Source organism: Ranitomeya variabilis, chromosome 2 (assembly GCF_051348905.1).
Source record: "Ranitomeya variabilis isolate aRanVar5 chromosome 2, aRanVar5.hap1, whole genome shotgun sequence".
Classification (NCBI taxonomy): Eukaryota; Metazoa; Chordata; class Amphibia; order Anura; family Dendrobatidae; genus Ranitomeya; species Ranitomeya variabilis.
In genome coordinates, this window is record NC_135233.1 from 574,980,339 (window position 1) to 575,002,442 (window position 22,104).

Genomic DNA, 22,104 nt, shown 5'->3' on the forward strand with positions numbered 1-22,104 from the left:
GGCATTTACCAGCCCTGCATTCTGGACTGATGTTGGACCCTCCATAAGTTCTGAAAAGGAGATAACTTTTAAACAGAGTCTATCAGAACAAAATGACTATTCAAATCAATCCAGGCGCTGGGACACCCCTTAGTGGTCAGTTCTGTCACCTTTTTATCTACTTGTTTTTCACATATATCGCCTTTCTCTGGCTCCTGTAGAGTCTGAGCCATCAATGAAGAGAAGAGCAACGATAGATTGAAAGCAAGTAGGTGGGATGGTGCACTAAACTTTTTGACCACGTCAAGGGTTTACAGAGTGCATGTGCTTGATCTGAACAGTCAGTTTGTGCTGATGGACTCCCTTTAATGTGGGGACTAACCCTTTAAGGAAAATCCATCACCAGATTTAGCCTTCCACATCTGACAGAATCATAAAGTAGGGGCAGAGTCCAGATTCCAACTATGTCGCTTACGGAGTTTGGTAAAGTTAATGTTGTATCTACTGCACCTCTGCTAGTCCTCTCAGTGTCGAGTCTGCTCAATGATGAGCTTTAGCCAGCAATGGCCACCCATAACAGATTATGTAGTCATGAAGCAGTCAGTCATGGGGAAGCATTGATAGCCAAAGCTCATCATTGAGCAGACAACAGTGAGAAGACTAGCAGAGATGCAGCAGAAAAAACTAAGTTTAGCAAACTACATCAAGCCTACTGGAATTGGGGGTCTCTACCCTTATGTTATGCTGGTCTCAGAATGGGAACAATAAATCTGGTGACAAGATTTGCTTTAAAGGGATTGTCCAGGCTCTATGTGACTGCAGACTTGTGAATCCTCACATGACATGCACTATGAGGATTCTCCACTGTTACGTATGTAATTTGTACATTTCTGGACACATTCCGACTAGACGTGTCCGGCCTAGCTCAATACACTTGCATTGAGTAAGGTCGCGCACGTCTAGTCTGCATGTGACCACATGTACGGAAATCATATACTTGCAGTCACACGCCCGCCACCAAAGAATCCTCACAGTGTGTGACATGCGAAGATTCATAAGTCTGCAGTCACATATCAAACCACAAAGTGACTGCAGACTTGTAGCCTAAGGCCGGACAACCCCTTTAATCAAGTCACCATTTCCCCACTGATTGCATCAATCCTTCACAAAACATCCCAATGGTTGCAAGTTTTTGGCACGCTGTAGGAGAGAATCGTTGCATAAAAATATCGCAATAGGACCAACCCGCTTCAGCTATAACCTCAAAATCTACCGTCAAAATAAACTTTTATTAAAAAAACAAAACAAAAACCATGAATGATTCTCAGACCAGTCTTTACCAATGTTTCCATACGCAGTGTACACTGTATACGTCCATAGTCCCTTTCCATAGGATAGAGCTGGCGTCCGACCAGAGCAATCCATCCGCAAGTCACTTTGACACTTAACTGCGGATGTCTTTAAAAACTATTGGCAAATATATTTGGCCTTAAAGAACAAAAAAAAAAAAACACAACTTTGCAAAACAATATCGAATAAGTGCATCACAATTTATCTCAGTCTCTTAAAAGAAAAGTCTCCTCTCCAAGGAAAACTGAACCTAAAAGTCTCCTCGTCCTCCTGGTGTCACGGAATACAACACGCATGCAAAAGACAAAATGGAACAACTAAATACATTTTTCACGACTTTTGTACCACGATGGACTTTTCCGCAGGTCTGTTGCATTGACATCTACAACTTGGAGACACGATTACATTCTTAGGGTTCCTTCTCACAAGATCGTTTACCGCCTGAACGTGGCGGGTTACATATGAAAGTCTTAGGGTTTTTTTTTTTTTTTTTAAAGCGGTCGAAAAAAAATTTTTTTCTAGAGGAAACCGCTTCCAAGGCTATGTTCACACTGAGGATTTTTTTTTATTTTTATAGTAGATCTTCTCAAAAACTTTTGGAAATCCACTTTTGATGTTGATATATTTTTTTGGGTAACTTATTTTCCCCCTTGAAAAAGGTTTTAAAAAAAAAAAAAAAAATAATAAAGTCCATGTCACTTTTTCCAAGCGGATCCTAATAACAGACTGCAGAGAAAAAAAAAAGAAAAAAAAATTCCCAGAACTCTTCAGATGAAAAACTCTCTAAAAATGGAACGTTTTCTGAAGTGGTTTGCGCTTAAAAAAATTGTGGTTTTGGAAAACATAAAATATAGAAATAATAAAAAAATCTGTACATACAGTTTTTAGAGGAAGTTTATTTTTTTGCAGCCTTTTGATTGCACAGTGTCTATTTGGCATCAGATTCCAAATGATGACATGCACTTTGTTGTTTTTTTCTACAAGGCGTTTTGAAAAAACCTTTTCAGGAAAAAACAACCTTTAGATGAACATCAAAGTGGATTTCCAATACAAGTGAATAGGAAGAGCTTTTGAAACTGATCCGCCCTGAAAAACACCCCCCAAAACTGGAGAACTTCTCCTTAGGAGTGTGTTCGCACAGTTTTGTTATTGTTTTCCCCAGGAGTTTGTGGTACAGAAATTCTCCAGTCAAAGGTTATTTTTTTCTTTAAAAACTCTTTATGGTTTTTTGGAGACTTTCTGCTATTTTCAGAAACAAAAAACAACCAAGAGTGACCAGGAGTTTTTAGAGTGAAAACTCTCCCAAAAAATGCTAATTTCAATTCATTTGTATCCACAGTTTTTAAGTTAGTTAGTTTCTAAGTTAGGATTTTAAAGAGTTTCTCCTCCAAAATCTCCTTAAAGTAGAACCTCCGCCGATGGAAATCCCCTTAGGGCTGTTTTCTTTCAGCAGTAACTCCCATCTAAACTCCTGTTTTTTAACTCCTTGTTGTTTTGGGAGCGTATCTGGAAAATAAGGCAAACAAACCCCCCCCCCCCCCCCAAGCCATCCTTTGTGAAGACCCTCCGACAGAGGTCACTTGGTGGTCCTAGGAGTTGCCCTCCAGTTTCTTCTTGGCGGCGTTCATGGACAGGACCTTGTCTTTGTGGCGGATCTCCTCTCGCAGCTTCACCTCGGTGAGCCGTAAGTGTCTGATGCTGGACTTCATCTCCTTCATCTTCACCTCCATCAGGGCGATGATGTCCCGCTGCTCGTTGAGTTTGCGCAGCAGCTCCTCGGTGGTGGTCCCGGAGGACATGGAGTAGGAGTGGTCGGCGTACTGAGGGGCTGGGTAGTACTCGGGCATGGGGTAGGTCTCTTCTCCCACCACAACCACCTGCAGCTGCTGGTGCGCCGTCACCGGGGAGAAGTGCGAGCCGCTGGGGTCCAGCTTCACCGTCAGGTTCACCGGGTTGGCTTCCGAGCCCATGGGGTGGTCGGCGGAGCGGCCCAGGGCTGCCGACGCCTCCAGCTCTGGCGCGGCCCCCAGCAGCATCATCTCCGCCCCACCCGCCGTCAGCTCCAGCACCTCCTGCTCCGGCAGCCCCGTCACCAGCACCGTGGTGGCCCCCGTGGAGTAGCTGGGCTGGTGGTGGCGCTTTCGGGAGCGCTCCCCGGCATTGCCCCGGCGGGCTTTCCTCTCGTTCACCCCTCTCAGGGGGAATATGGTGGGCACCTTGATGCTGTAGGACTTGCGCCCCCCGTGGAAGTGCAGGCTGCACACCCGGTGCCCGTTAGTGGGCTGGAAAGTATTGAAGCAGCCGGTGACTCCAGCCCGGGACACGTTCTTCAGCCACAAGTGTCTCAGCTCCGGGTCCTTGGGGAACGTGTAAAAGTGCAGCCCTTTATCCCGGTGAGAGTTGCTGTAGCATCCGGGGACGCAGCAGGTGAAGCCCGGCATCACTGCAACTAGCAGCGGCAACTCGCCAACATCGGGGATGCTGCTGCTGCTGCTGCTGCAGGACACGGCGAGCGGACGGCGGAAACTACATATCCCATCACACCCTTCACTTCCGGGACACAGGGAGGCCTCGGCGGAGAGCACTACGTCTCCCACAATGCACCGCGGGCAACTTCCGGCGCGAGATATAATCGCGAGAGTAGGAAACGGCGGCAGCATTTGTGAAGCAGAAGAAGTCAGGTCAGGTAGGTGCGGAGCGGTGTCTCTCTACGGTCCGGTGCTGGCTACCACCGGTGTCTTCTCACAGTGCCCGTCCCCTCCTCAGTCACTTCCTAGACTTCTCCACACTCTTCCAAGAGGAGTAACAGAGGGACAAGACAATGCAAAGGGCTTTAAAAAAAAAAAAGAGCAAACGGTATTAACCAGTTCATGGCCGGACCATTTTCTCGCTCACCCCTAACACATTTTTGGGTTTTATTGTTCATGCGCCTTTAAAAGTTTTTTTTTCTACTATCAAGGATGGCTAAGGCTACGTTCACATTTGGGTGCAGGGGACGTTACTTGTAGCGTTTTCCCTGCGCCGAAAGTCCCGATCTGTAGGATCTTATGACAACGCATGCGTCACAAAACGCTGCGTTGTGTACATGTGTTGCTGGTTGTGTCGCCGACGCTACGCCCAACAACGCAAATGTGAACGTAGCCTAAAACGTTTCGGATTGTGTTCCCCTTTCCATAGAGATTATTTCTCTACATATTTTTCTTTTTGACTCGTGTGGGGCCATAGATAGCGATTTGGACTGCAGTGTGTTGCTTTGTTTTGCTTTTTTGCTTTAACAGTAACTTTATTTTTTTTTTTCATTTATTGTACACATTGTGCCACAATAATACATTATTTAAGTAGTAAAATATCAAGAGATGTCTTGAAATGTCAAAGAGAGGAGAGCAGGATGATATTCGAACTGGACACTTTAATGCCAAAAGGCTTAAATCGCGAAATTGAGCTGTTTGCCTTTGGCACATGAAGGAGTAAAATGAGTTATACGAGGTAAAACATCTCTCAGTGACACCTGAAGTTTTCTTCTAAGAATCCCTGTGTGGGTTCTTCAGGTTTTAATCTTTGTGAACATTTTTAATATATATGCGCCTGTGTAGTACTAAGTAACATTTTACAACATACTTCCATCTCTCAGTACCTATCTTTCTATAACCAGATCTTACTGCGGAAAGCTTAGTGGTTGTTGGAGGATTTTGAAGATCAGACTGTGCTTCTTAAAGGTAAATCCTAATATAGAAATAAGAATATCTGATAGACCATATAGAAGGTTCCTCTGACTATTGATTTATAGTAACGAGAGGGATAATTTCTAGCGCGGATATTTTACTACTTAGGCTAGGGTCACATTGCGTTAGGGCAATCCGTTTAGCGCTAAGCGCTAGCGGATTGCGCTAACGCAATGTCTTTTTCGGGGTCGCGTTAAACGTCCCTGCTAGCGCAGATCCCCGATCTGCGAGAGCGGGGAACGGACCTCGGGCGCGCCGCGGACGCTGCAAGCAGCGTCCGAGGCGCGCTACGAAAGACCGGCACATCGCTAGCGCGTGCCGAAAATGACACGCGCTAGCAATGTGCTTTAACATTGCGGGCAATGGGAGCGCTAACGGATGTGTTGCACGGCGTTAATTTCCCTGTGCAACGCTGTCCGTTAGCGCTCAGCCATAAACGCAATGTGACCCTAGCCTTACATTATTTTTTAGAAAAAGACAGAGGAGTGGTACTGTGTCATTATCTGCCGCAAGAATTTAGTGCAGCAAGCGCCACTGGTATCTAAATATATACAATAATACATTATTTATTGCTGATTTTCCCTATCATTGGGACTAGTATGTTAGTCCCAGTTACAGAGGAATTTTGGCCTCCTGGCTGCATAATAGAACTGACTGGGTCTCCTAGCTCCAAGCTTCTCCAGTTTTCTCCTTACACCTATTAATCGCTGAGTTTGGAGAAGGAAGTCTCTGCAGGGGGAGTCTGGCTGGGTCTGACGGCCTTCTCCGAGGGGGGAGTCTGGCTGGGTCTGACGGCCTTTCCAGGTCATATCAATTACAGTGATACCAAAGTTATATGGTTTTTGTTTTTTGTTTTTGTTTTGTGTTTTGTTGTCCGAGTACAAACCGCAATGGACAGACCACTGGCAGGTTATTCAGCCCAAACTACACAGCCTCAAACACATACATGAGGCTCCTGTAATGGGTAGGAAACTTATAGCCGGTCCAAGATCTGTGAACCCAGCCTTATGGCACAGTTCGAGTAACAAGTGATATCTCCATATTGCTTTTCGTTTTTTTTGTGCAGTGTTTTTGTGACACTTTTGACTTTCAAAACGCGGTCGTTATTCTTATTTCACCCAGATTGTTATCATTGTGCACCATGTCAGGGGTATGGTCCGGTGAGCAAACATTTACAAGCCCTCCAGCTCTTGTGTCTCACAAAGTAGAGACTACTGAAATGGTGCCTTTGCTGCTGTGATCACCGGACTTTAGAAATAGGCAGTTCCCTCTTTTTCCTTACTGAGCAGTAGATTTTTATACCATGATTTGTACTGTAATGTGCAGCCTTTTTATCTGTGCCCAATCCATAATTTTTTTTTTTTTTTTTTAATTTAGCAAAATGGAAGGCTCTTCTACCGACAGACGTTCTTTGCATAGAGGAATATTAGTAACTGAACCAGTTCGTAGAGCGATGAAGAATCCATCTAAAAGGTACATTAAACACTTTTCCTAAATTAGGTTCTCTCTGCTTCCCCCCCCCCCCCCCCAAAAAAAAAAAAAAAAAATAACTCCAAACTGCCACCCTTGGTGTCTCCCTTTAAAACGCTGTCTTCTGTCTGTCAAGTGTAATCCATCAGTAGGAATAGAGACAACAAGATGGATTACAGGATGAGAGGTGGGTTGTTTCGCTGCTCCTGCTCTCCTGTCTGAGAAGTTGTATGCAGGCATAACAAAGAGGCGGGCTTTCAGTTAAGGGCAGGCAAGGTATTGTATAATGAATGTATGCCTAGAAGTCAGGAAAGGGAGCTTCCTGCACCTATAGCGCTGGCAGAATGCTGATGAATAGGAACCGCCCACTCCAAAAGAGTAATTACAGAGCTGGAGAATCATGACAGTTCCTGAACATATAAATAAATAAAAATTAAACTTGTGGGGGAGGTGGAGAGTAAAATCATGATTTACTGAAGGTTTTTTGAGCAAAAACACGTACGTTATAAGCTTATAAGAAAATTTTAAAAAAATTAGACCCTGTAATTGTACTAAGCCACATAATTATGTTAGGAGTTGTCCTCTACTATATGTTTTACAAGTGGGCCCCTGGTGGTCCTAAATGGTCCTGATTCATCAAGCGGTTTCCAACAAAATTCTGGGGAAAAACTACTTGAATTGTCACAAGATGTTTGCGCACCTCCAGGTTACTCAAAAGTTGTATGACTATTGCCATTAAATCAACTTTTTGAAAAGTGTGGGGGTGGGACATGGCTGAGCGTGCCCGATATTCTCCTAATTTTATGCCACAAAGGTAGCACAAAATACAACCTGAATGTGCACCAGCCCCTGACTGACGTACGCTAGTAGTGGTTGGCTCCTGGCGGTTGTAAGATGCCTCTTAATGAATGTGGCGCATCTTCCTCCATCATGCCCTTCAGCCTTAACCCCAGTCTTAAAGGGGTTGTCTCCTTTCAGACGGCGTTCTGCCCCAGCTGCAGTATACTATATTCGACCCCCATCACCTCCACTGGTACACATCAACAGTGCGAAAACCGATCGGTGAGCTCAGCGGCTCTGAAGAGGGAGAAACGCCTACATGGGCAGAGCTGCTGAGCTCACTGGCTGTCAACTTGATGTTGGCACCACAGTCAATGTCAGGTAGAGATTGGCTGGTGGACCAGGAGAAGGTGAGTACAGAACAGTTTATTTAATCCCTTTTGATAATTAGGTCTTAAAGGGTTAAAGAAGCAGTCCACCGGTTTTTTTTTTTTTTTTCCCTTTGCACATATCACACTTGCTCACCATCCATATTTTCGCTGTTTATTGTATCCCACCTCAGTCGCATCCATACATTTCCCCTTTCTGGGTCATGTGATCCCAGTGACAACCAGTCCAGTACATGCACTAATGTGGAGACAGGAAGTACCGTAAGTCTCTGTCCTTCTGTGAACTACAGTATGACGTCATCGCCTATCTGATCCCTCCTGGCAGCTGTCAGAATCCTCCTCTCCTCGCATAGCCCCGACCTCCCCATCCTTCTGTCAGTCTCCATCCTGCAGCTAAAATAAGGTTGAACGCTAATTAAACTGTCCAAATGAAAAATTGCCTTTTGTTCCACATAGCAACCAATCAGAGAGAAGCTTTCATTTTGTGTTCTGCACTGGTAAAATGAAAGCTCTAATTGGTTGCTACTTTTTTAGTTTGACCGTTTTACAAATCTGGTCAAATATTTCTGCTGTATATAAAAGCTCAGTGATATGAGGTGAGACAGCTGTATACATCATGGAGCATACACTGAGACCGCTGTGTATCAATCATGCAGGATACACTGAGACTGCTGTATAAACATCACGCAGGATACACTGAGACCGCTGTGTGTGCATCATGCGGGATACACTGTGCTTTTTGGACTGTGGGGCTCACTTTACTTTAAGATGCACCTCAGTTTTAGAAAGCAGAAAATAGGTAAAACATTCCCTACTAATTAAACTTATCTGGAGGTGTGAAGTTGTGGAGGGGTCAATCACTGGTTATAATACAGTAGGCTACATAATTAAACCGTGGGTACGGAAAGTATTTCAGACCCCTTTACATTTTTTCACTATTTCATTGCAGCCATTTGGTAAATTCAAAAAAAGTTCATTTTTTTTCTCATTAATGAACACTGCACCCCATCTTGACTGAAAAAAAAAAAAAAAAACAAATGTAGAAATTTTTGCAAATTTAATAAACAACAAAAACTGAAATATTACATGGTAATAAGTATTCAGACCTTTTGCTCAGACATTCATCTTTCAGTCACATGCTGTCCAGTTTCTTGTGATCCTCCTTGAGATGGTTCTACTCCTTCATTGGAGTCCAGCTGTGTTTAATTAAACTGATAGGATTTGATTTTGGAAAGGCACAAACCTGGCTATACAAGCCCTCACAGTGCATGTCAGACCAAATGAGAATCATAAGGTCAAAGGAACTGGCCAAAGAGCTCAGAGACAGAATTGTGGCAATGCACAGATCTGGCCAAGGTTACAACAGAATTTATGTAGTACTCAAGGTTCCTAAGAGCACAGTGGCCTCCATAATCCTTAAATGGAAGAAGTTTGGGACCACCAGAAGTCTTCCTAGACCTGGCTCTCCAGCCAAACTGAGCAATCGTGGGAGAAGAGCCTTGGTGAGAGAGGTAAAGAAGAACCCCAAGATCACTGTGGCTGAGCTCCAGAGATGCAGTAGGAAGATGGGAGAAAGTTCCACAAGGTCAACTATCACTTCAGCTCTCCACCAGTCAGGCCTTTATGGCAGAGTGGCCTGACGAAAGCCTCTCCTCAGTGCAAGACATATCAAAGCCCTCATAGTTTGCTAAAAAACCCCACAAAACTCCCAGACTGAGATATAAGACGGACCGTCTGGTGGCTGTAGTCACTATATAATATATACCGGTCACATGTTACCCTGTACGGACCGTCTGGTGGCTGTAGTTTGGCTGAGCGCTCTTGTGCTCCATATTAGAAAGCCGCCACTGTCTTATTTCCAGGAGAACAATGCAATGGGAAGTTTTGTTTCACACATTCCTGACCGTCGTCTTCCCCAGCAATCCGTTGTCTGGGAAACACCTATACGCATTAGACTGTCGGCCAAACCTGACGATATCGGCGTGTGCAGCTGATGTTCGTGTAATGTATGTGGGGGACTTTAGTATCAGATACCATCAGTAAATATATGTGCCATTGTCCCCGCACTTGTTGTTCTGACGCTTCGCACTGTTTCTAATCTTTGTGTACATTCAGGGAGAATCGGCAGCCGTCCACGTCTTTTGCTCAGCAAGACGAAATTCCATCCTCCCCATCTCTGAATTTGCGCAGTAAAATGAAGGAGAGAGTGAGACATTCTCTTTCAAGATCGGTAAATGTTTATCTGCCAGTAGGTGACTGAAATGGACTTTGAAGAGCAAAAATCTAATACCTGTGTTTTGGTGTTTTTTTTTTCCTTTCATCTCAGGGTGGCGAATCTCCACTTCTTAAAAGAAAGGTGGATACAAATTTCCGAACCAAGGTGATATCTGCGCGGAAAAGGGCTCTTCCTCTGATTGACGATCTGGATGACATCACTCCAAGGACCTTGTTAAAAAAAATTATTCAAAATGGTAAGTAAGGAGTCTGTGAACTCTGGCTGCAAATCTGTTAGTAATCTTCAAGACTACTTGCTGGAATGATATTGCAATACCAGAACACATGTTTAAGAAAGAAGGGTGCTATTTTCACTAAATAGTGAGAAAAGACCGAAAGCCTGAAACAAAGGCGACCCACTCCCTACTAACATTGGTACGAAGAGAAGAAAGGAGTATATTGGGTTAAAGTAATATTTTATTTAAATATACAAGTAATTCATTATTAATATCAAAAAGTACAATAAATACAAAAGGATATAAAGTGCATAAAGATGATTAGAAAAGCAGATATCCCCCGGTGTGCACTGCCATATCTGTAAACCAGTCTGACATACCGTATTTTCCGCTTTGTAAGACGTACTTTTATTTCCCCCAAATTGGGGGGGAAATGGGGGTGCGTCTTACAATCGGAATAGTGAATAAAATAGGGAAAAAGTAGAAAATATTTCTTACTGAGGGGCTGGCGGTGGCTGCGGAGCGGGCTGGTAGTAAGCAGGGTCACCGGTGGGGCAATGGAGCAGGCCTGGGGGTGGCAGTGCGGCCATCTCCAGTGTTTGTCGCTGTCATCCCCGGTGCTCGGCTGTGCGCGGGCGGCATAATGCTGGCCAGCGCCATTGCACTTCCGGAATTCTGAATCCGGAGTTTCCGGTTTCTAGAATGCGTGCCATTGCCTGTGTCTACCACACAGGACTTCAAGAAAATGGCCGCCGAACCAGCGCATGCGCAGATAAAGCTCTCTGTTACTGAGCTGTCGATCTGCACATGCGCTGCAGTAGACAAGAAAATACTGGTAGCTGGCAGCAGGGAAAGTTCTGGGCTCCGCTGCACACGGAGCCCTAAAGCAGAGGAGGGAGAGAAGCATGATTCTCCTCCTCCTTTGCAGGGAGAGATATTGATTGGTGGAGGGAACTGTTGCTGAGCTGTCTCCACCAATCAGTTATCTTATCCCTGCACAATGTATAGTGTAACACTTGATACTTACACTAGTCCGAGATCCGTGGGAGAGGTGAGCACACATTGAAGTTTATAAAGCACAACCCCCATCATCCTTCAGAATATACTGTACCAATGGGTGTATTTTGATGGATGATGGGGGTTGCAGCCATATGTAGTGTAACAGATCCCCCATAACAGTGGTATGTGAAAAGCCGGTAATTCAATTGCCGGGTATTTCTTTCTCCTTCACAAACCCGACAGGATATGAGACATGGTTTACATACAGTAAACCATCTCATATCCCCTTATTTTTTTGCATATTCCACACTAATAATGTTAGTAGTGTATATGTGCAAAATTTTGGCGCTGTAGCTGCTAAAATAAAGGGTTAAATCACGGAAAAAATTGGCGTGGGCTCCCGTGCAATTTCCTCCGCCAGAGTGGTAAAGCCAGTGACTGAGGGCAGATATTAATAGCCTAGAGAGGGTCCATGGTTATTGGCCCCCCCTGGCTAAAAACATCTGCCCCCAGCCACTCCAGAAAAGGCACATCTGGAAGATGCATATAAACCTATAGCAATATAGTCCAATTTTCTCCCAATACCAAAAGTAATATTTTAGGAGGACTATATATCATAATGGAGGTAAAACAACCAGAATTTATAAACATAACAAACTTTATTTAAGTGTAGTAGTAGACAGTAACATCATATATATATATAATAATTCTGTGAACAGCACCAGTAGCAGACAAAAGAAGCAGAAAATATATAAATGCTGTGCCAGGCAGCGAAAGCAAGATAAAAAACCACACCACATGGATTACCTATAAACGGCCCCAATCTGGGATACCGAATATTTAGACCGCTATGGCTATCTAATATATAATTGCCTAGAATACTACTTCCTGCAATTTGTGCCAACTTCCGGAGCTAATGTCCGGAGCTAATGTCCGGAGCTAAGTGACGTCACCAGTGTCCTACACCCAGGCAGAGCACAGGGGCCCCAGGCAGAGCACAGGGGCCCCAGGCAGAGCACAGGGGCCCCAGGCAGAGCACAGGGGCCCCAGGCAGAGCACAGGGGCCCCAGGCAGAGCACAGGGGCCCCAGGCAGAGCACAGGGGCCCCAGGCAGAGCACAGGGGCCCCAGGCAGAGCACAGGGGCCCCAGGCAGAGCACAGGGGCCCCAGGCAGAGCACAGGGGCCCCAGGCAGAGCACAGGGGCCCCAGGCAGAGCACAGGGGCCCCAGGCAGAGCACAGGGGCCCCAGGCAGAGCACAGGGGCCCCAGGCAGAGCACAGGGGCCCCAGGCAGAGCACAGGGGCCCCAGGCAGAGCACAGGGGCCCCAGGCAGAGCACAGGGGCCCCAGGCAGAGCACAGGGGCCCCAGGCAGAGCACAGGGGCCCCAGGCAGAGCACTTCAACCAGAAAACCTTAACGGTTCATAAAAAACTTGACTGTTCAGGATATGATAAAAGTCATAGTATTCTGAATCTTTAACTTATAAAGAAACCTTTACATGGGGTGATTATTGGTTCCAGAGAGGCTTTCGGCCGATAATCGTACACATGGCTGGTGACAGGACAATACAATATAAACGTTCAAAGGTAAACACTGATAACATTAAAATCTAATATATAATTGCCTAGAATACTACTTCCGGCAATTTGTGCCAACTTCCGTGGCTTTGTCCAGAGATAATGTCCGGAGATAAGTGACGTCACCAGCGTCCTACACCCGCTCAGGGTGGACAAAGATATATGCCTTCGTGGTGCGCGGCACTTTTCTGATTGGTCGCTCGCGGCAGGCGGCAACCAATCAGAAATGTGCCGTACTGTCAAGAATTGTCAAGAGCTGGTGAGTGCAGCCATTTTTTGTTCTTTCTTACTATTATTTATTAATTGTATTATTCTTACATTTGAACAAATAAAGTATATATGGATTCTAGACTCCCGATTCTTTAGAATCGGGCTGCCATCTAGTTGAGTCATAATAGACTAAAGGGTTCATAACAATAACTAACTGGTTTACACCACTGTCTTAGCAATTTAGAAAAAGTGACACCATGATATGGTACATCTGGAAGATGCGCCTATTCTGGCACTTGGCCACTCTCTTCCCACTCCCGTGTAGCGGTGGGATATGGGGTAATGAAGGGTTAATGTCACCTTGCTATTGTAAGGTGACATTAAGCCAGATTAATAATGGAGAGGCGTCAATTATGACACCTATCCATTATTAATCCAATAGTACGAAATGGTTAATAAAACACACACACATTATTACAAAGTCCTTTAATGAAATAAAGACACAGGTTGTTGGGGTGGCTGGGGGCAGATGTTTGTAGCCAGAGGGGGCAAATAACCATGGACCCTCTCCTGGCTAGTAATATCTGCCCTCAGTCACTGGCTTTACCACTCTGGCGGAGAAAATTGCGCGGGAGCCCACGCCATTTTTTTCCGCGATTTAACCCTTTAGTTTACAAGCTACAGCGCCCAAATTTTGCACATACACACTACTAACATTAGTGTGGAATATGCAAAAAAAAAAAAAAAAAAAAGGGGGATATGAGATGGTTTACTGTATGTAAACCATGTCTCATATCCTGTCGGGTTTGGGAAGGAGAGAGGAAAAGCCGGCAATTGAATTACCGGCTTTTCACTACCACCGCTGTGTATTTCTCGCAAGTCACACTGCTGGTCCGTGTGGAATCCGTATTTTTCTCGCCCCCATAGACTTTCATTGGCGATTTTTTTATTTATTTTTATTTTTTTTTATTTTTTTCGCGCAATACGGTGACAAACGCAGCATGCTTCGATTTTCTACGGCCGTACAAGACCGTATATTACGGATGCGTAATATACAGCAGATAGGAGCTGGGCCATAGAGATTCATTGGGCCGTGTGTTATGCGTATTTTACGGACGTAGTTTATGCGCTCATACGTCCGTAAAACTCGCTAGTGTGACGCCGGCCTAAGTGTGTACCCTGCATATCCCCATAACAGTGCGTCACCACAGATCCCCATAACAGTGCGTCATCTGCAGATTCCCCCCAATATGTGTGTACCCTGCAGATCCCATAACAGTGCATCACCACAGATCCCCATAACAGTGAGTCATCCGCAGATCTCTCAATAAGTGTGTACCCTGCGGATTCCCCATACCAGTGCGTCACCACAGATCCCCCATAATAGTGTGTCATCCGCAGATCCCCCATAACAATGTTTTTCATTCATCATAGGTGTAGAAAAAGACATGGGCTACACATCTAAAATCATAAGTTGATCTAGGCGAAATGAAACTGAACATGAGGTTCTTAGTTTAACAATCTGATTAAACTATATGAAGCCACTAGCACATGACGGCAAACCTCTTAGTGAGCAAAAATATGCGGAACCCCTCTTACAGTCTCCAGCCTTGCAGCATGGGTGCTGTGGGGCACCAGGTACCCACCCTGCTGGTTCATTGTCGCTGTGGTTGGCACATTACTCCACACATTTAAGACTACAGTATGGTATTTAACGTTATTGGCACACTGAGATTTGCCGTCACTTGGCAGTAGGCTTTATAAGTCTGATCATAATGTTAAAGTAAAAACTTCTTGTTCAGTTGAATACAGTATATTTTTGCCTATCACCACTAGATCAACTTGTGATTTTTGGATGTGCAGCCCATGTCTTTTATACAGCAATAATACCGTATTCATTCATGCTCTCAATCGCAATGCCCCCATAACTATGAAGGACACTGTTTCACTACTGTATTTTGTTGCAGAAACATACTGTACAGTTGGCTGCTGCATATTGCACATTTTTCAAGAATGTCAAAGCAGAAAAGGCATGCATATAAAATTCCCTTTAAACTGGAGGTTATAAAATACGCTGAAGAGCATGGGAACAGAGCAGCAGAGAGACATTTCGGACCGCCTCCAACTGAAAAAATGATAAGAGAGTGGAGGAAACCGGAGGATGAGCTGCAAAAAGCGGGAAAAAGCAGATCTGGTCTTCGTAGGCGTGGTGCAAAGTGGCCAGAGTTAGATGTGGACGTAAGAGTGGATCATAGGCCACAGAAATAATGGCCTTTCAGTCTCAACGAAAATGATCATATGCGAAGCCAAGTGGATTGCTGCTGAGAAAGGCATCAAGGACTTCATAAATTTGAAGCACCATGATGGTGATCCAGTGAAGAGATGTGGCCTTGCTATGCGCACCAAAACAAGAATTGCTCAAAAAATGCCACAAGAATATGAAGCTAAGATTCTGTCTTTCCACAAGTTTGTGATTGACAGCAGAAAGAAAAATGGATATGAATTAGGCCAGATTGGGAATATGGATGAAGTCCCTCTAACCTTTGACGTGCCATCCAACAGAACTGTTGAGGCAAAGGGTTCAAAAACCGTAACGGTAAAAACTGCAGGACATGAAAAAAACCACTACACAGTTGTGTTGTCCTGCTGTGCCGATGGCACGAAACTAACACCAATGTTAATTTTTAAAAGAAAGAACATGCCCAAAGAAGCTATCCCATGAGGAGTTGTTGTGCACGTTCACGAGAAAGGATGGATGGACGAGAATGGAATGAGATTGTGGGTTGATAAAGTGTGGTCCAAACGTCCTGGAGGACTTCTGAAAAATACAGCCCTGTTAGTGCTAGACCAGTTCAGGGCACATATTAGTGAAAACACAAAAAAAGTGTTTAAAGAAGTGAAGACCCATCTTGCGGTAATTCCAGGGGGGCTTACCAGCCAGCTGCAACCTCTCGATGTTTCTATAAACAAGCCGTTTAAAGTCTACATGCGAGAAGAGTGGAATAAATGGATGGCTGCTGGCAATCATGACCTGACACCAACTGGACGCATGAAGAGGCCCACTATCACTCAAGTTTGTGAGTGGGTGAAGACATCATGGCAATCATTAAAGGATGAAACGGTTATACGTTCATTCAAAAAATGTGGGATTAGCAATGCCTTAGATGGCACCGAAGATGGTATGCTATATGAGGACAGTGAAGAAAGTGACACTAATGACTGTGTGGACCTGAGCTTCCTAAACTCTGACAGCAGTGATGAGGAATTCCTGGGATTCACTGACTAGAACATTATGGTGCCTGAGGATTAAAGTTTCTCCTCACTTGTTAGCCAGAACATGGCTTTTGTCGTTACTTACGGTACATGGGACTGTTCTTACATGTTACCCACAATGCTGCTGTTGAGTCTACTATGTTAAAATAATATTTTGTTATTTATTTAAAGGTTTTTGCATACTATTTGGCTCAAAATATTTTTTTTTTTCTTATTTTCCTCCTCTAAAACCTAGGTGCGTCTTATAATCAGGTGCGTCTTATAAAGCGAAAAATACGGTAATCAGCTCCTGGTAACGAATAGCTGCAAGTGGCTGCTGCAGCTAATAGTCTAAAATCCTAACACAAGATGTAAAGTATAATAGAAGTATTAAGCAGCGCTTACCGCTAGAGTAACGGGCGAAGAAACGCACCGGGCTTGAACCGTGGTAGGACAAGACCCCCTGATCTGGTTTACAGATATGGCAGTGCACTCCGGGGGATATCTACTTTTTTAATCATCTTTATGCACTTTATATCCTTTTGTATTTATTGTACTTTTTGATATTAATAATGAATTACTTGTATATTTAAATAAAATATTACTTTTTTTAACCCGATATACTCCTTCTCTTCGTACCATTGCTGGAATGATGACCCTCAGGAGTCTAGGAAATCTCTCGTGCCTGAACACCCATCTAGTAGTAATATTTTAATTTCTGTAGCGCCAACATATTCAGCAGCACTTTACAAATAAGTGGGGACATGTGCAGACAATAGAAACTGTTACTTCTACTTATTTCTCACTGCAAAATGCAAATACATTTATATAATTTATACAATGATATTTTCTGGATTTTTATTTTTTTATATTCTATCTCTGAATGTTAAAATTAACCTACCCTTAAAATTATGGACTGTTCATGTCTGTCAGTGGGCAAACTTACAAAATTAGCAAGGATCAAATACTTATTTCCCCCACTAAGTGTAATTACTAAGTGCTATTGGGTGCATGAAGGATTTGGAGACAAATGAGAAGGAAGAGCCAGATTCAGAGGAAAATTTAGAAAGCGGGAACAGCGAAAAGTTAGATTAGTGAAGTGAGGTGATAAGCCTGCCTAAAGGATGCTTAAATATGTGGGACTAGCTATTAGTCTGATCATTTGGAGTAGTGCATCCTAGAACACTGTCACAGCATGAGAAGTTTTGTAGAAGGAGGTGAGACGTTGAGTATGGAGGATGTTAGTAATAGATCAAATTCTGAACGGAGGGCATGGGTAGGGTGATATAGAGGAGATGTAGGGGGGTGCAATACTGTGAAGAGCTTTGTGGGTGAGAGTGATAAGATTGTATTCTGTAACAAATCGGTAACCAGTGCAATGACTGGTACAAGGTGGAGACATCGGTGTAGCAGTTGAACATAAATATGGCCCTGGTTACTTTCAGGATAGATTGGAAAGGAGAAAGTTTGGTTAGAGGGAGACCGATCAGAAGAAAGTTGGTGGAGACCAGATGGAATGAATGAGAGCGACAGTAAGAGTTTTTGTAGATTTAAAGGTGAGAAAAGGTCAGATTCTGGATATGTTTTAAGATGCAGATAACATGAGCGAGTGATCAGATATAGGGAATAAAGGAAAATTTTACCCTTCGCCACGACAGCACCCCACATGAGAGAGAGGGATCCGCCCCATAGGAACAGGAAACCTACAGAATAAAAGGAGGCGGTCCCCTCTCCTCCTCAGTTTAGGTTTCCTGTTCCTACAGGGACCCGGCTTACCTACAGATGAAGAGGATCCCTGGGCCATGCACCCGCCTGCGTCGGTATCTGAGGGAACGGCAGGGGCTGCGGTTCCAGAAGCAGCGGCGGGGGAGCCCCTGCTTGCAGCCTTCCCCCTCGTCTGGCCAAGCATCCACGGTCCGGGTCCGGTCACCATGGGTCCGCCCGGCACCGTGAGGACGCGCGCGCTGCTGCGGCCGGCTTAATATCCCTAGCCGCCGCATGGTGAGTGAGAGCGGCGCGTCTAACCCGGAAGTCGCGGGAGCACTTCCGGGTTGGTCCGGGGAGGCAGGAGAATGGGCGGCAGATTTAAAAATGCAGCGCTAGCGTCGGGCCGGTGTGTGTAAGATGGCTTCACCGGCCGACGATGCGCACTTGCCCGCAGTGCAACAGCGTTCTCCTAGCAAGGAGAGAAGCGCTAGGAGCAGCACAAAGAGTGGTGGTCGACCTCCAGAGAAGGGTTCTACCACCAAACGAAATCCGCCTCCAGAACCGGTACCTGTCAGCTTCACTGGGTGAGTTTTTGAAAGAGTCTCTTCCTATATGCTGATATATGTTCCTCCTGTATCTTTCCTAGACTAAGAAAAGGACACACAAATCCAAGCACAAGGAATGTGCTTTATGTACGCAGCCCCTCCCGGATGATTATGTTAAAAAACTGTGTTCGGAGTGTATCATGCAAACCTTACGGCAGGAAAACATAATGACTCCATCAGATGTCAGAGCTATGATCCGGGAAGAAATGCAGGGGTTGGCGCAGACTAGTACCACCAGTACCCGTCAGCTTAGTAGGTCCAAATCTCCGGTCAGTTCACAGTCAGAGGACGTATGTATATCCTCAGGCGAAGCGGAATCCCAGCCGAGCTCATCCGAGACTGAAGGGGGACTTTGTCTTCCCAACAGCAGTGTGGACAATTTAATAAAATCTGTCAGAAGCACGATGGGGTGCTCAGATGAGAAAGAAAGTAAATCGGCTCAGGACATCATGTTCGCGGGGTTAGGACAGAGGAAACGTAGGTCCTTCCCCGTCATAAAAACTATTAAAGAAATAGTAAAAAAAAGAGTGGGATAAGCAAAATAGAGGTTTTCTACCATCATCCTCTAAAAGACGCTATCCCTTCAGCGACGAGGAGCTAAATACCTGGTCGAAGGTGGATGCCGCTGTAGCCTCCACAACCAAACAGTCGGTCTTACCGGTGGAGGATTCAGGAGTCCTGACAGACCCGCTGGACCGTAAAGCGGAAGCTTTACTAAAAAGGTCGTGGGAAGCCAACACGGGGGCGTTCAGGCCCGCCATATCTAGCACCTGCACTGCGAGGTCACTACTAGTGTGGATGGAGCAACTGGAGGAACAGAATAGAGGTAGAACTTCGAGAGAGTCAATCCTGCCGAAATTCCCTCTAATCAAAGAAGCAGTAGCATTCCTGGCTGATGCCTCTGTGGATTCGCTACGCCTAGCAGCCAGGTCAGCCGGCCTAGTGAACACAGCCCGGCGAGCACTCTGGCTAAAGAACTGGAAAGGGGACGCACAGGCCAAAGCAAAACTTTGTGCGATCCCCTGCCAGGGTGAGTTTCTTTTCGGAAAAGCGCTGGATGAACTCCTGAGTAAAGCAGGAGAAAGGAAAAAAGGCTTCCCTAACCAGTATCTTCCATCCTACAGGAGAGCCTTCAAAAGACGTCCCTTTACCAGGAACAAGCCGTTCGAACAAAGGGAGCGATGGGAGTCGAAGGACCCGAAGCAAAAAGGTGCCTTTTTTAGCGGGTCCCATAACCCGAAACGCAAATACCGCTAACCAGGAGGTAGGCGGCAGATTAAAATTCTTCCTCCCCAGATGGGAACAAATAACATCCAGCCAGTGGATTCTGGACATTGTGCAATACGGCCTAAAATTGGATTTTGACCGAATCCCTTGGGATTCCTTTATAGTAACATCTCCAAAAGGTCAAGACCAACAAAGGGCTCTGGAATCAGAGATCCTATCTCTTCTGTCTAAAAAAGTCCTGATAGAAGTTCCCCAGGATCAAGAAGGGAAGGGGTTCTATTCCCCTTTATTCTTGATCAATAAGCCTGATGGTTCATTTAGAACCATCATAAACCTCAAGAGATTAAACGCCTTCCTGCGTAATCATACCTTCAAAATGGAATCCATTAGTTCAACCATAAAACTCTTGTTTCCTAGGTGTGTCATGGCCGGAATAGACTTAAAGGATGCCTATTATCATCTTCCCATACATGCCGAACATCAAAAGTATCTAAGGGTAGCAGTCATCCTGGAAGGACAGGTTCGTCACTTTCAGTATGTTGCAATGCCATTTGGGCTTTCTATGGCTCCCCGCATCTTCACTAAGGTGATATTAGAAGTGATGGCTCATCTACGTCAACGAGATGCCTTGATAATACCCTACCTAGATGACTTTCTAGTGGTGGGAAACTCTATGCTCCAGTGTAAAACCCGTCTATCTAATACGATCTCGTCCTTACAGGAGTTAGGTTGGATCGTCAACTTCGAAAAATCCCGGCTGAATCCAGAAACCGTCCAGACATTTCTAGGAATCCAGCTAGACTCCGTAAGTCAGAGATGCTTCCTCCCCCAGGCAAAGAAACTGACTATAGAATCAAGGGTATCAGACGCAATACGCAACCCCTACATGACACTAAGGAAGGGCATGTCTTTGCTGGGGTCATTATCATCATGTATCCCTGCTGTACCATGGGCACAATTTCATACTCGTCAATTACAGTATGAGGTATTGTCGGCTCAGGGAAAAGACGGACATCTAGAAAGCAGAATAACTCTTTCCAAAGATGTCTTAGAATCACTATCCTGGTGGCTAGACATGGACCACCTCTCAGAGGGTGTGCCATGGATAATAGACCCGTCTAAAATAATTACCACCGACGCCAGCCCTATTGGGTGTGGAGCACATATGAAAGACAGTCTGGCCCAAGATACTTGGGACCAGGCAGAATTGTCATGTTCCTCCAATTGGAAGGAGTTAAAAGCGGTAGAATATGCCTTAAATCACTTTCTTCCGCAGATTCAAGGAGCAAATGTAAGAATTTACTCGGACAATTCTACCACAGTGGCATATGTGAACCGTCAGGGTGGTACAAGGTCAGGAAGTCTAATGACCATAGCTGCAGACATCTTCCAGCTGGCAGAGACTCATCTAACAGCCCTGCACATCAGAGGTGTAGAGAACATCAGGGCAGACTACCTCAGCCGAAACGAGTTACGTCAAGGGGAATGGACCTTAAACAGATCCATATTCAGTATGATAACAGAATCATGGGGGATACCACAAATCGACCTATTTGCCACAAGAGACAACCGGCAAGTAAGAAGGTTCGCTTCCCTGAACGCCATGGATCACCCAGATATGTTGGACTCTCTCCACCATCCTTGGAGGTTCCAGCTGGCATACGCCTTTCCTCCGATGTCTCTGATTCCACTAGTGATCAGAAAAATCAGGAGGGAACAAGCAAGAGTGATCCTCATTGCACCATTCTGGCCGAAAAGACCATGGTTCTCTTGTCTCCAGACCATGTGCCTATGCGATCCATGGATTCTCCCATCAGACAAGAAACTGCTGTCCCAAGGCCCCTTTTTTCCACCCGCAAGTGAAAGGTCTTCACTTGACGGCGTGGAATTTGAGAGGCAACTACTAAGATCAAGAGGGTTCTCAGCAGAACTAGTAAACACCCTCTTATTGAGCAGGAAAAGATCTACCACCCTGATATATAGTAGAGTATGGAATAAATTCTTAGACTTTTACACGGTACCGTTCACTAAGCAAGTTCCAGTCACACCTATTCTAGAGTTCTTGCAAAAAGGCCGAGAGTTGGGGTTATCTGTAAATACCTTAAGAGTTCAGGTCTCGGCATTAGGAGCCCTATATGGATGCAATATAGCAGCTAATAGGTGGATCTCCAGATTCATAAAAGCTTGTGAACGTAGTAAACCGGTCCATATTCCCCGTCTACCTCCGTGGGATTTAAATCTAGTACTAGAGGCCTTAACCAGCTCCCCATTTGAGCCACTAGATTCAATACCTTTAAAAGTCCTGACATATAAAGTAGCCCTCTTGGTAGCCCTAACCTCAGCTAGACGGGTTAGCGACATCCAGGCCCTATCAGTAGACCCACCC

General features: G+C 45.0%; 2 protein-coding genes across 2 annotated transcripts in view; one reads left to right on the forward strand and one right to left on the reverse strand.

Annotated features, from left to right (window-relative positions):
- Positions 1 to 1,249: 1,249 nt before the first annotated feature.
- On the reverse strand, positions 1,250 to 4,006 carry THAP11 (THAP domain containing 11). Its single transcript, XM_077288269.1, has one exon. The coding sequence runs from the start codon at positions 3,987 to 3,989 to the stop codon at positions 2,919 to 2,921; it is 1,071 nt and encodes a 356-aa protein (XP_077144384.1). The 5' UTR covers positions 3,990 to 4,006; the 3' UTR covers positions 1,250 to 2,918.
- The window catches only part of CENPT (centromere protein T), a 68,549-nt gene continuing 50,373 nt past the window's right edge, over positions 3,929 to 22,104 (forward strand). The window contains exons 1-5 of the mRNA XM_077288265.1: positions 3,929 to 4,015; positions 4,982 to 5,045; positions 6,429 to 6,524; positions 9,806 to 9,920; positions 10,017 to 10,161. Coding sequence (XP_077144380.1) covers positions 6,433 to 6,524; positions 9,806 to 9,920; positions 10,017 to 10,161 — 352 coding nt within the window. The 5' untranslated portion in view covers positions 3,929 to 4,015; positions 4,982 to 5,045; positions 6,429 to 6,432. The remainder of the gene's footprint in view (positions 4,016 to 4,981; positions 5,046 to 6,428; positions 6,525 to 9,805; positions 9,921 to 10,016; positions 10,162 to 22,104) is intronic.

Bases quoted from the DNA above. Each gene is read 5' to 3' on its own strand.
- THAP11 (XM_077288269.1), bottom strand. From the start codon at position 3,989: ATGCTGCCGCCGTTTCCTACTCTCGCGATTATATCTCGCGCCGGAAGT.